This window comes from Miscanthus floridulus, chromosome 6, assembly GCF_019320115.1.
Source record: "Miscanthus floridulus cultivar M001 chromosome 6, ASM1932011v1, whole genome shotgun sequence".
NCBI classification, from domain to species: Eukaryota; Viridiplantae; Streptophyta; class Magnoliopsida; order Poales; family Poaceae; genus Miscanthus; species Miscanthus floridulus.
The window spans coordinates 129,912,571-129,926,663 of record NC_089585.1 but is presented as its reverse complement, the minus strand read 5'-3'; the positions used below and the strand labels follow the sequence as shown (position 1 = coordinate 129,926,663).

The 14,093-nt window shown below is 45.6% G+C and overlaps 1 protein-coding gene and 1 pseudogene across 1 annotated transcript; both read left to right on the top strand.

Moving 5' to 3' along the window:
* Positions 1-332: 332 nt before the first annotated feature.
* Positions 333-4,708, top strand: LOC136461229 (uncharacterized; annotated as a pseudogene).
* A 6,295-nt stretch (positions 4,709-11,003) lies between these two features.
* Positions 11,004-12,755, top strand: LOC136461228 (uncharacterized). Its single transcript, XM_066460610.1, has one exon. The coding sequence runs from the start codon at positions 11,004-11,006 to the stop codon at positions 12,558-12,560; it is 1,557 nt and encodes a 518-aa protein (XP_066316707.1). The 3' UTR covers positions 12,561-12,755.
* Positions 12,756-14,093: the final 1,338 nt, after the last annotated feature.

Genomic DNA, 14,093 nt, shown 5'->3' with positions numbered 1-14,093 from the left:
GACATCCCCCTCTCCCTCGTCACCTCAACCCTCGGCCACTCGTCCTCTCTTCCTCCCTATTTCTCCAATCCCTAGCCGGACCGTCGGAACACAACCGCCGCCGCCGAGCAGCTCGGTCCCCCACGAGTTCCGTCGTCCCCGACATCCCCCTCTCTCTCATCGCCCCATGGACCTATCTCGCCCCTTCCACCTCTTTCTTGGCCCAACCTAACCCTAACCACCGCCGAATTGTGTGTCATCGCCGCACTGGATCTGCTTCCCCGTCGACTTGGGTTCACCGCACCGGGTCTTGTTCCCCTTTGACGACCACCGCCGACGAGCACCTGGTGGCAATGGTGGCAACAAGGGGTCAAGGTAGGAAGAGACCTGCAGAACAAGAACAAGGTAAGCGAGTCCTCTGTGCAATTACTAGTCTGCGTTCTTCAGCTTTTTATGAATGATTGTTCGATGTCTGTTACTGCTTTATTATTGTAGAATGTTTGTTGAATGATGTGCTGCCTGCTAGGCTATATCGCAAGTAATTAAAGATGTGCTTACTGTCAAAATACCAATGTCAGCTACATGTTATTGGAAGTAATCCCATGTTAGATTCTGGACTTCATTGACATGCTTATAAAATCAACACATAGCTCAATGGAGACAAAAGCTAGGCTTACATAGCTCTAATTTGTGATGGACTACCTTCCTTCTCACCTGCATATCTTTATCCTTGCATAGCTCTAATTTATTAGAGAATGCAATAGTTTTAACCAGTTACAGAACAGTAAACTACTAATGCTGCCAACTGGTATGAAGTCCATAAAGAAACGTTTTCTCCAAGTATTTCACTGAATAATAGGATCTAAGCTTCTGCTATTGATATTTGCTCATGAATCATTTGTCTATTAGCAAGTTCAGTTGATAAATCAACACATTTGATTATCCTTCTTTATTTATAGACTGTTCTTTGCATTATACTACAACAATTGTGGGAACTCATTTAGTCATATGCAGCTGCATAGGGTGGCCTTAGCACTAGACTTATTAAGCTTATTTCAGATTTATCTTGGCATTTATGTTTTAGGAAATCAAATTCTTAGCTATCACTAAAAATATATAATTGCATACTGGTTGCCCAACTATACTTGTGTAGGCATACTTGTTGCAGAGTTCCTGATAGGTATATTTGTGCAGGCATACCTGAACAGAATGATAGAATCAGTAGTTAGAGAGGCAATGTGCAGGCATACTTGTTTAATATTTGAGAGAAAATAAAAGATATTATGATCTATGCCCGCTGAATCATTTAGTAGATTAGAACAAACTTATTTCTTGCTGGTTAGTGTACTGTCTCAGAAATATTAGCCATGAATTTGAATTAAGCACATCAACACATTGAGCCAATTTGTGTACATACTGAATGTTTCAGTTCACTTTGGTAGCTCTGAATTTTTTCTAGCCATATGCCTATACTGAATGTTTCATATTTCAGTTCCTGATCATTATCATTTATCAGCTCTTAGCTGTTACCTTTTACTTGTTGCCTATAACCTACCACCTCTTATCCCTTAGCTCTTCCGCAAGCACTACTAGCTCCTACATCTTCTCTATCTAGCATCTATTATTACTACTCCTTTTTATTTTCTAATAGACACAATCTGCTTGTTCTTTTAAGAACCTCAAAAACTGAATATGAGAGAAGGCGGGATGAACAAGTGGTGGCGAATGAGAAGGTGTTTGAAGCGCTCGGAATCCTAACAATATCTAGTGAACTTAGTAATTCTTTTCCTCAATCTGCTACAAAGAAGGGGAAAACCTCAGCAAACAAGAAAACAAGTAGTGAAGATTCGGATACATCGGAGTATCTCCTTGAAAATGATGATCAAGGAGATAGTGATGATGATGAAACTGAATCTGATGCACAGCCACAACCCACTAAGGTGCTTCTTCTATCTTCAAATTACTAGATGGGGAATATTTGCATCGCATTTGAATGTTTTTAATCTGTTCTTTAATGTATGCCCTTGCTTTTTAGATACATATTCTTTCTTTCATACCTGTTCTTTAATATATGCTCTTGATTATTAATGCACATGACTTACTTTATTTTTTTCCACAGTCTCCTTCAAGGCCTAGACGGAAAGTCCTCGCTTCAAAGAAGAAGAAGACAGGTCCCAACATGGCGCCGGGAGTTAGGGTTAGTAAGAGAGTGAGGGCACCGGAAGGTTCACAGGTGCAACCCCCTAGGGCCCTATTAAGATCATCAAAAAGGCTTCAACTTTCAGCGAGAGATGGGCAAATTGAAGATGATCATACAGATGGTCATGATGAAATACCACAAAGGTCTTCTACAGGTGCATAGGAAGATAGTGGAGCTAGTGGTCAGGACATTACAGCTGCAGAGGAAGACGGTGGAGCTGGTTTTCAAGACATGACACTTGCTGAAGACAATGTAGCTGGAGAGGAAGGCACTGAAGGCAAGTTATTTTTTCTTTGTCATTGAAATAGGTCATCTTTTTTGCTGATTTCAATGAAACTAAAGCATTTAAATGCAAATTATATGTTGTAGCTCCTGCATAGAGAGCCCCAAGGAGACCCAGGCCACCCACCAAGGGAACACAGCTAGACAGGATGACAAAAGCTATGGGAAGGAGAATGCCCATAGCTGTTGCTGAAGGAAAAAGAAGGCCTCATGAACCTGTTTAAGCAGCCAAGTTTGCATCTAAGGCTGGTGTCATCATTCGGGATAAGGTTCCTGTCCTACCTCATTGGAAATTATACAAGAACGACGATGAACATTACAAAAATTTTGTGGGAAAGCTCTCTGTAAGTGCATTACTATTTTTATAGTAAACTTGTATATCTGCTTAACCTGAATTGACTAACTAAATATGGAATTGTCAAATGACTAGGGGCGCTTGGCCATTAACACTAACGACAAGCCAATAGAGGATGCTTGCACCGATATGCTACGCTCTGGGGTGCGACAAAGGCGTTATCGGCTCAAGAAGAAATACTTCAATGGTGTAAGTGCAAATGAGATTAGGACAACTTCTCCAGTTGAATGCATGACTGATGAACAGTGGAGGGAACTAGTTACAAAGTGGTCTGATCCAAAGAACATGGTATGGGTATATTCTTTCTCAGCTAGTTTCCAGTGGATCTTATCATTTTTAACCTATGATCTCATCTCACATGTCATTCTCCTTTAGGAAACAAGTGAAAAGGACAAGACTAATCACGGTAAAGTCAAGTATCATCAGACTACCGGCTCTCGCAGCTATGTGGCACACTTGCATGCATATGTAAGTAACTGATTCTCGACATAGCACTGACTTTGTATCATAAGACTGACAAAACTTTGCTGTAATTGAATCTCTATGAAATAGAAGCATGGGAGGAACAATGCAGAGCCTAGCACAGTGCAAGATGAAGAACTTGATGTGGTGGAGGCCTTCGAGACATGCCATACCAGCTCCAAACATGGTCTAAGTGAACCAGCAAGAGAAGCATTGGTAAGTCCCGACATCTGTTTCGGTGCGCCATTTTGTCCATTAATTGGATAGCATGTCCATTATTAAAATGCATCCTGTTTGGCATATGTGTTCTACACTTTTGTTATGCTGTCCTGAAAGTCTGACATGGATACATTAAAATGATTTGTGATTGATTTAGGATTCTTTTTCTCTCAATTATATAGACTGCTGTGAAATTTATCTGCCTTCTCTTATTTACTGTGGTTGAGAAGATCAATAATAAATGGAAATCTATTATTTGGGAGGTTGATATGTGAACCATTAAGTCCCCTGTAATTTTGCTCAAGTGTTGATGTTCACTGAATGAGAGAAAAAATACTAAGAACATGAAATTTCTGTCTCTTTGCCCCAACCATTGCTCATTAAAGTATAAATTGTTCCTTCTGTACATTGCTATATCTAATTAAGCTGTTCCTTCATTATATGTATCTATCTTTCTACTCTGCCATCTTGGTTTAGTCTTTCTACAATATGCAAGTATCACTGTGCATATTATGTTGTCATCCGTTTAATGCTGACCTGAAACATGAACTGAATATGCAATTATCACTGTTTAATGCTGACCTGAAACATGAACTGAATATGCAATTATCACTGTGCATATCTATCTTTCTACTCTGCCTGCCTACTCACCTCAAATGCTGACCCCAAACATGAACTGAACATTTTAATTTACCTTACTTGACTGCAAATAAGATTCCATTTTGCTGATAACAAGCTGATAACAATCTGCAAATAAAATACATCTTGTGTGATATTTGCACCTCACTTTAATTCAATAAGTATGAACTAATGATGGCTCATTGTTGTTTCAGTCCAACATGGAAGCTTTGAGGGCAGCACCTGTTGCTGAAGGAGAGACAGTAGTATCCAGTGTGCAGGTTGTGTCACAGGCGCTCTCCAAGAACAGCTCAAACAGTTTCCTGAAGAATGTTGGCATCAAACCAGTGGCATCCTCCAACTCAGTAGCATCAAAAGAAGAGCTTCGGGAACAACTAGCAGCTGAAGCTAAGGCTGCTGTACAAGATGAAATCGATGAGCTCAAGAAGAGAACTGAAGAAGCTGAGGAAAAGATGGAGAGGACACAAAGGGAGATGGAGGATATGAAGAAGCTGGCAGAGGCAAACCAAAAGGCAATGGAGGAGAACAATGCGCTGCTCAAGCGTATCTTTTCCCTGAATTCTTCGAGATGAACCGTTGCCGCTGGTCTGTGCTACCAAGGGCTCTGTGTTGCTGCTGCTGGTGCTTGGCAAGGGGTCTGTGTTGCTGGCTGATTTTGTTTAGTCTAAAACCTATGTTGCTGGTGCTTGGCAACTTTATATTATTAGTTGTGATAATGTGAACTGAGATCAATCTAGAACCTGGAATGTGATGTCAAGTTAGTTATATATGAACTGAGTTTATTAGTGTTGAGTCAGTTGTATGGTGACTGGATTGCTGGATCTATTAAGTTATGGAAGCATTTGGTCATTTTAATATTATTTGCATTTTGTAAAAAAAGTAGCATGTGCATCTGTGATGAAATTCTGGGTTCTGTGATGTTATTGCAATGTGATCAGTGACGAAAATTTTGTTTTCTGTCACCTTATCGTAATTTTAATCTGTGACGAAGATTCTGGGTTCTGTGATGAAAATGTAAACCACTCACAGGAAGCCACGTGGACTAATCATAGCGTGCCATGTGGCCCAAAAAAGCGCCATGTGGACCCACCACGTCACTGGACACGTCAGCTACCACGTCAGCTGGCCACGTCACCTACCACGTGGACGTGCCACGTGCGCAAGACACGTCAGCTGCCAGCGTGGCAAGCGCCGTTTGGTAACCTGACAGAGCAGCATGTTATGACGAAAACCTAGGTACATCAGTGACGAAAACTCTTCGTCATTGAATGATATCCATTCAGTGACGAAACAAGGCATTTCGTCACAGTTGTTGATCAATGACGCTCATTCCATGACGAATCTGTTTTCGTCACAAGTTCGTCATAGAAGAACTTTGGCGACGATTTTGGAGTCTTCCGTGACGAAAGGGGAGCGTCATTGATGAGCACTTCCCTAGTAGTGTCCATCTCGCCCGACCCCAAGGACGCGGGTTCTGTCTCGTCTGACGGGGACCCATACCACCGCCAACCACTCTAGGTCCAAGCGTATGGGCCTGGGTCAAAACTCTGACACCAGGAAAGAGGCTGGCATGCCTCTATGTAACCTGTGGCCATGACAGGCCATACCTAGCGATTCACATCAAGAACAATGTCGAACGTGCCTGTACTGTTCTGCCTAATCCTTATATGGATGTTGACAGGCGCGTCAGTTCACCACGACATCCGCCGGGATGGAGTGGAATGCCATGACCGGAAGATGACACCTACGCATGGAGCTAGTGATGAACAGGGCCGTGACGTGGAGCTATCCCTGTTGACATCTACAGAATTGGTGGGACCCGCATGAAGGAGAAGAAGGACCCAACAATCCTGGAAGCCTTCTTCTTCTCTCTCTCTCTCGTTCTTCTCCTTTTCCTTCGTTGTAACCCGCGCTTTCCCTTCGCCTGTAAAAGGGGAAGCAGGGCACCCCATGAAACGGGGGTCGGACCATGAGATAAAAACACAAGAGCATGACACAAGCACATGACTAAGCGACAATCGAGCTCTCAGCACCCGTTCACTCCTTCCACCAGAGACTTGAGATCCTTTCCCTCTCTCGCCTGTTTGTAACACCTACTGCAAACCAAGTGCCGGTAACACGAGCAGCAGCGAACTGGACGTAGGTGGTCCGAAACATCGACACCTTGATACTCTAGTGGTAATTTTGGTCTCGCACACACTGTATACTCTCTTATGCTATTTATTTTGTTGAGCAGTGCTTGGAAAACGTTCGCTGAGAAACACCATTATGGTAATTGGGAAGTGCCTCTGCATATAGTCCAATACCCAGTAAGTACTATCTTGGTCACTGCATCTTTATTTAGTTCAATTCATTATTACCATGCTTCATTGGTTGATGATAAATCTTTTTCTCGTAAAGTGGTGTCTGCAGCAGGGATTGGGGAACAACTTATGTGCATACTACGTCTGCAAGTTTCTCATGGAGTACTCAAGGAAAACAAGTGAAGAGATCCTCAAAGTACGTAAAAATATACATGATTTATTTATTACCATTGTGTTGATATATATAATCATATATATATATATATATTCATACTTTTGCTTTCATTCGAATTGAAGATTGAATGGAGGAAGCCAAAGGTCCTACGATGTGACTAGATCAAAGTAATTCAAGAGGCATTGTCAGGATTTCTTTTGGAGTAGGTCATAGATCCTAAGGGCGCGTACTACTATGACCCTAAAGAATTCATACCTAGTAGCCAAATGATGGAAGAATAGGGTTGCAAGAAATCCCAAGGACATGAGTACATTTGTGACTTTATTATATATGTACATATTTCATGCATGCACAATCTCTTGAAATATTTGTATATATATAGTTTCATATATTTTAGTGTGTTATTTATGTATAATGCTCGAACGGAACCTTATACGTATGTATATATGGACGTATATTAGCAGCGTAGAATTCGTATACGAAAAGCTAATCGAGACTAAAAAAAATGAATTGAAAAAAAACCATAAAATGAAAAGGAATGAAATGGAAAAAATAAAGGAACCTTTAGTACTGGTTGGAAACACTAACTGAGACTAAATGTGCCAGGCCCGGTGCAATGTCTGGGGGGTCATTTAGTCCCGGTTGATAATAGCAACTTGGACTAAAGGTCCACTTTCAATTCCGGTTCCTAGAACCGGGACTAAAGGGGGGAGGGGAGGCGTTAGTCCCGGATTCGCAATTCTGGTTGGGCAACCGGGACTAAAGAGGGGTTTCCAACTGAGATTGCAACCTAGTCCTGCTCTAGTGCATTCACATAGCAACAATCTAGCCCTATAGACTGACAGCACAATTGAAGATTCAAAACGAGTTGTTGTGTTACGGGCACCAGGAAATACATACTATATTTACACCACAGCTAACAGTTCTAGTGCATATATAGTGGGTAGGTGAAATTGTTTGTAGCTGCCCATTTTGCTAAATAAAACTTGTTCACGACTGGATTACCAGATCTCAAACTCAGTTTCCACCTTGGAAAACATGTAATTTATATACTTTTCACTATTAATTAGTGCACTGTCCACACTGCATCCATAGCCCTGCCACAAAAGCACACTGCTGTTTCGGACGAGTGACTAATACCCGTGATTGAGTTATAAATGGATTAGCGTCCACAGAACTTTTATGTGTATGCCACTTGACTAGATCCATAAACTTTCAAATTGCATTTCTGAACCAGTTATGTTGTTAACTAGTGTACGTCCACCCCCACGGAGGAGGGGCTAGAAATATGCACTTAGCCCCACGAGCTTTGCCCTTTTCATTTCCATGGTTGACGATCTTCACCCGTCGTTCTTCTTCATACCAAGCCTAGCTGAGTGCACCACCAGTACCCCTTACATGGCACTTGTGGCTTCTGTCACACATGTCTGGGTTCTGCCACACACGCGAACCTCACCATGACTACGTTAGAGAGTCCACGCCATTTAGCGTGAAGGGATGCGAAACCGCTGGTAGTGTGTGCCGAGGTCGCACGACCGCTTAGTGCTCTCTACAGGGTGGGTCCATGTGGCGCTGGTGTTATGACAGGCATCGTGGCAGCTGCCTTCATGCTCCTCTCCTTAGCCTCGATATGTCCTCGCATCGCTGCCCATGCCTAACATTGTCTCCCTTCCTTTCCCCGTGTCCCTCACACCAACTTCGCCTCACTCCCTCTCCCCTTGTCGCCAACCAACTCTCTGCCTACCTTCCTCTCCCTATCCCCCTGCCCCTTCCCCCTCCGCCCCTGCCTCAAATATCCGGTGGCCAGGAAGGGCCCACACACGTTCTGCGATGACTCGTCTGTGTCCTAGTACGTGGGCCGGCGCATCACAGACTGGGACACGAAGCGTGTGGAATTACTACAGACAGCCTTGACCTGTGGTGGTCGCGGGGCGGGGAGGGGGGGTTGATGGTTATGGGGTTGAGGCCGGAGCCGTGCAAGGGTCCGAGGGGCGACCATGTGTTGATGCAGTTCCTCAAGAATAAGCTAGGCAGGGCTAGCGCGTGGTGTGCCGAGGCCGAGGTCAAGCACAACATCGTTGCCCTCGATGCTTCTTTCACTCCTGTTTGTACTGTGCTCTCCTCGAGCTGCAGACACACATCCATCTCTTTGTCTATTTCATTTTTATTGTTCCGTACTTCCATTTGTAGTGATATACTTATATTCATATAAGAAAGCAACATACGATGCCCAATTTCTCCATATGGAAGCTGTCTTACTAAAGTTAAACTCTTCCGACACACAAGTTCCTGAATGCCACCCTCTCCTATTTTGAACCCTAAAACTACTTTAGGTACTTTGGTCCCGTCATGATGATGCAAAGATGGTGTGATCCAAGGCCCGCTATGAAGCACCGTAATCTTGAGCTTATACTGATGTACGTCAAATTGGGCTTCATTCATTCCTTCTTTACATCTCCTTCAAGGTCACGGTGGTAGATCCATCGCTGGAGACAACTGTCGTCGCCTCTTCCTTGGTGCCCCATCTTCACGTTCCCGCGTTGACTGCTCGCCATCGCACTGGATCTGCCCAGAGCCGACGCTGGTTGGAGACGAGGCATACAACATCAGAGTGGCTGTGTTTTTCACATCACGCCACGAGCCACTGCCATCGCATCACGAGATGACGAGCTCTCTCTCTCTCTCTCTCTCTCTCTCTCTCTCTCTCTCTCTCTCTGCATTCACTGTATGCTGTCCGCGAGGGGTCTTTTTACAAAACTGACGTGATGGAGACGGCTTCGCAACACGTGTTATACGTGCCCTAGGTTGTCTGTTTAACTGTATATATGTTATGTGACATTTACTTACAGCAACCGCTGTCTCTAGGGTTATACATGTCCAAATAAGATAGGCTTGATCCACAGTGACGGCCGTAGGCTATGCCGTGAGACGTGGTGGGTAGAAGTTTTTTTCCCCTCAGGAGCATGCATGCAACGTAAGAATTTCTTGTTGAAAGAAAAGAAACTTTTACAAGAAGAATATTTGTTTACGCTGGAGTCCGAAGATATAGAAACGGAAATGTTATACAACACACATGTGGTTTAGCACAAAAAAAACACATGGATTTTTTTTATCTCTCTCCCTCTCTCTTTCTCACCGGTGACCACCGGCGCTGGCGACGGCGACCGGCGAGCTCGCCCCGTGGCGGCGGCGGCGGCGGATCTGTGATTTGTCTTTCCATAGAAAAAAAATTATGATCTGTGATCTGTGGAGGCTGGAGGTAGAAGGAGGGTGGAGGCTGTTGGATCTTAATCCTATGGTACAAAAAAATTCATGTGTTGAAACTACATAAAACACATGGTTGTGTAGTAGACAGACTTAGAAAAGAGAATCTGAAGCAAATCATCAGCAGCGGCAGCTGCCATATGGTAGCTGGATTCATATCACCAATTCAATATCTCCAAACGTATCAGTTTATATTAGAAGGGTAGGCAGTAATATGGATATCATGATTCACACCTTCTCAATTCTCATCACCAGTTCAATGTAAACACGACTAGTACTGGCCTACTGGTTGTCCGATGAAAACAGAGAGTAATAATGGTTCCAAACCTATATACTACATGGCACCAGAGTAGCAAGATATACATGGCAACACTATATATGAATAGCATGATGAACAGCTAGACCTTCCATTCGTGTGGCAACTATATATCAAGTCGTATGGAGAACGAAACCGGAAATCACACCACACGACATGGATGGAAAGAATTAAGAGCGTCCAGGTTAGATCGATCGAGCGGTGAAATCGTTCTGTGCTGACACAGCTAACAAAATTAAACGGCACGATCGTCCTCATAGGCTAATACAAGACGTGGTTAGTGTTTCTTTTCTTGTTTCTTGATCTCCAGTCTCCACTATACGTCAACCAACAACCGAACCGGCCGATGGATCCGGTCTACCGTACGGTTTATACTTAGGCTATACACTCTAGACTCTAGTTAGGAAAATAGGAAGTTATATATAAGTATAGATATTATCTCTCCAAGATTTTTAGAACAAAAAAAAAATCACACAGCTGGTATGATGCGGGACGGCGCGTATATCGGTTTTAGATTAGAAGATGCATGCGGATCGGAAGAGGGCGTAGTAGAGCCGGGGCGCGTAACAGATGATCTCGCCTTCCCATATTTTGCAACGCGCACTAGCTAACAGTCCAACGCGCGATCGGGTCGGTTGCTGCGCGGAGTCCCACTCTCGATCGACTTGCTTGCCGCGCAATCTCGCGTCCCCGACGCGCGCACGCAACCATCTCTCATCCCTCCGCTATTTAAGCCCACTGCCCAGTAGCCAGCACACCCATCATAGAGAAAGCAAATTGCTTAGCTAGCCCTACTACTCCCAAATCCCATGGACTCCTCCAGCCGCCGCCCGCTCTGCGATGTGCTAGGGATAGGGGACGACGACCTCGAAGAGGGCGAGTACGTCCCCGGCGAGTACCAGTCGTCCTCCAACACCGACGACGACGACCGCTTCGATCATCAGTCGTCCCGTCGCGAGGACGACGAGGTCCACCCGCAGCACGGCGGCCGCATGCGCCGGCTGGAAGACATCGTCGCGGTGGGCCGGGTCGGCGCCGGCGCGCCCCTGCCGGCGTCGCCCACGCCTTCGTCCGAATCTGAGGGGACAATCAGCGACCACCGCAGCGCATCATCTGCAGGCGGCGTCGGCACGCGGCCGGCGCTGAAATTCGCCTGCCACGTCTGCGGCAAGGGGTTCAGCAGCCGCAAGGCAGTGGACGGCCACATGAGGGTCCACGGGAGCGGGAGCAGGAGCGGGCGCCATGTGGTGGCGACCGCGGCGGCGGCGTTCAGTGGCGGCTGGGCCGCCACCGGCAGGCGCGGCTCGACAGGGGGCAAAGGCAAGCCTTCGGCCGCGGCGGCCTCTCTGAATTCTGAGTCGACGACGGGCCACTCCACGGCCATCGTCGCGGTACAAGTGCAGCAGCCCTTGGAGCCAGTGCCCATGGCGTTCGCGGTGACCAATCTGTCGCCGATGCCTTCTTCCACCAGAACCAATCTGTCCGGGGAGGACGACGAGGGCAGCAGCGCCACCGCCACCGCGCAGCCGGTGCACTATGATGAGCCTGTGGTGGTGGCGGCGGCTGTGGTGACAGGAGCAAACCCTTCTTCCACTGGGGCTAGGGCTGCTGGGCCCGTAAACCACCAGCTGGCTGCGGCGGCAGATCAACAAGCTCCTGCTCCACAAGTCCACCGCCAGGCTGTGTCAGTGCCACCTCCAGCAGCGCAGGAAGCTCAGTTCGCCCAGCAGCCACTGCCGCCGCCAGCAGGTGCAGTCCAGCTCCAGCAAGGCGGCCAGCTCGTACCCCGCCCCGCTCAGCCACCCCGGGAGTACAGCTGCAAAGTGTGCGGCAAGACCTACTCGACGCACCAGGGGCTCGGTGGCCACGCCGCCGGGCACAGGAATAGGCAGAGGGAACAGGAAGCTATGGCGGCGGCAGCGGGGATGATGATGATGCCGCACGGCGGCGGCGGCGAGTTCCTCGCTGCGCTCCGCCGCGGCCGCAAGGCGGAGGAGCCGCACGCGTGCCAGAAGTGCCACAAGGTGTTCGCCACCGGGGTCGCGCTCGGTGGCCACATGAGGATGCACTACACTGGCCCGCCGATCGTGCACAAGAGCAAAAAGAGGTGTGTGGCACTCGTTGCAGCAGTGCAGCAGCCTCCGCCGCCTGCCGTGAGCGAGGCCGACCTTAGGCTTGCGCTGTCCACTGCTAAAACTGAGGAACCGTCGTCGTCGCCAGCACCGGCCGTGGCGGGCACCAGCAGACTGCGTCTCTTTGGCATTGACATCGGACCGCTCGGACAACAACAAGCGCCATCAGAGCAACAGGGGTCCGGCACGACGGAGGGTTCTTCGTCCGCCGGCGAGCAGCAGCAGCACAAGTAGGCGGCGACAGTGGGAATGGAGAAGGCGGCCACAGTGGAGAAGGATCGCGTATGGGCTCTCCCGTACGTTTAAGTAAGATCTAGGTTTTGCCATGATATAGTTTCTTGTAGATTAGATTGGTCGATCGATTATATTATTATTATTACTACTATATAGTTTGAGATTTGTGATTTGATATTCGAGAGAGCACATATGATTTTGCACCCCATGCATACAGTTCTTTCCTTTCTTTCTTTCTCTCTTTCCTTTTGGCAAAGAAAAAAAAACATTCGATTCATATGTTTTCCTATATATACGTATATGTATAAATGGTCTCTATATACTAATATATAGATAGGTATTTATAGTAATTGGGGTATAGCTACTAAGCGCTATAATCAGGATTGCGAAACCACATCTATCTTCATGCCAAGTTCGGTGAATTTGTAAATGGTGTGCGGCCGCCGGCCGGCCGATGCCGTTTTTTCACTGGGGAAGAGTCGTGTCACACATAGCATTATAAAAAGTGTTTCATTATTACAAGCCAAGCTCGAGCTGGAACAACGCGTGTTTATTAAAATACAAATCTAGCCATGCTTATAACTTACTTATATGCCTAATTTTTAACCCCATTTTACTCCCTAATTTTTATGCCAGATTGATCTTCGACCAAGATTTTATAAAATGTATTTTTTTTCAAAGCATCGACAGTTATATTATATGATCCTGGCTCATGCTGCGCGCCTACTTGTCTTTGTTGAGTTTCCGCGGAAGATCCGAAATGAGTTATCTTCTTGGCTTTGTAAATACTAGGTAGTGTATCCGTGCGTTGCTATGAGATATCTAACAATTTATACTATACGATAAGATAATAATACTGTAAAAATTAAATATCAACGTTAAAGTTACAGTTAATCCAAAAAGCAAAGTTTGTGAAATTAACAGTCACGGAGAGCGCGCCGTCACAGGCTTACAAACTCTACTTTATAGATATTTCCGTGATGCCCCTAAGATAATATTTTATATTGGTATGAAGAAATCTCCGATATCAATTACTTTCGTGCGCCAATAAATCCACGAATAAGTTCCGCTGCATCTCCATACCATCCTGTACCCAGGCTCAAGTATATATGTCAATATTAGCGCCTGTCGCATGGGTAATACTACGTCTCTTGAAAAATCTTCCACAAAAACTTAAAACAAAATATTATACTCACCGTATAAATATATGTGGCTTTTGATCTATTCCACGTAAACATATACTGTAGAATAAGATATTCACTTAAATATCTGTGGCAAAATTCACGATCAGCGATATATAGAAATAGTTAAATCGTAGGTATTATTATTGCAAGCTATAGTGACTATGAGTTAGTTACCCATCTATGTCCTCTACAATGTTTCCTTCCCGTCTGAATTTCCATTTGAAGACATCCTCATTCCATCTAGGAATATGTACATTCACTGCGTCCGTGTACTGCAAGGTAAATCTAAGAGTGTACCTAGCATACATCAGCACTGGTGTGTCTTTACACCGGTCTTCAATAGGTCTAG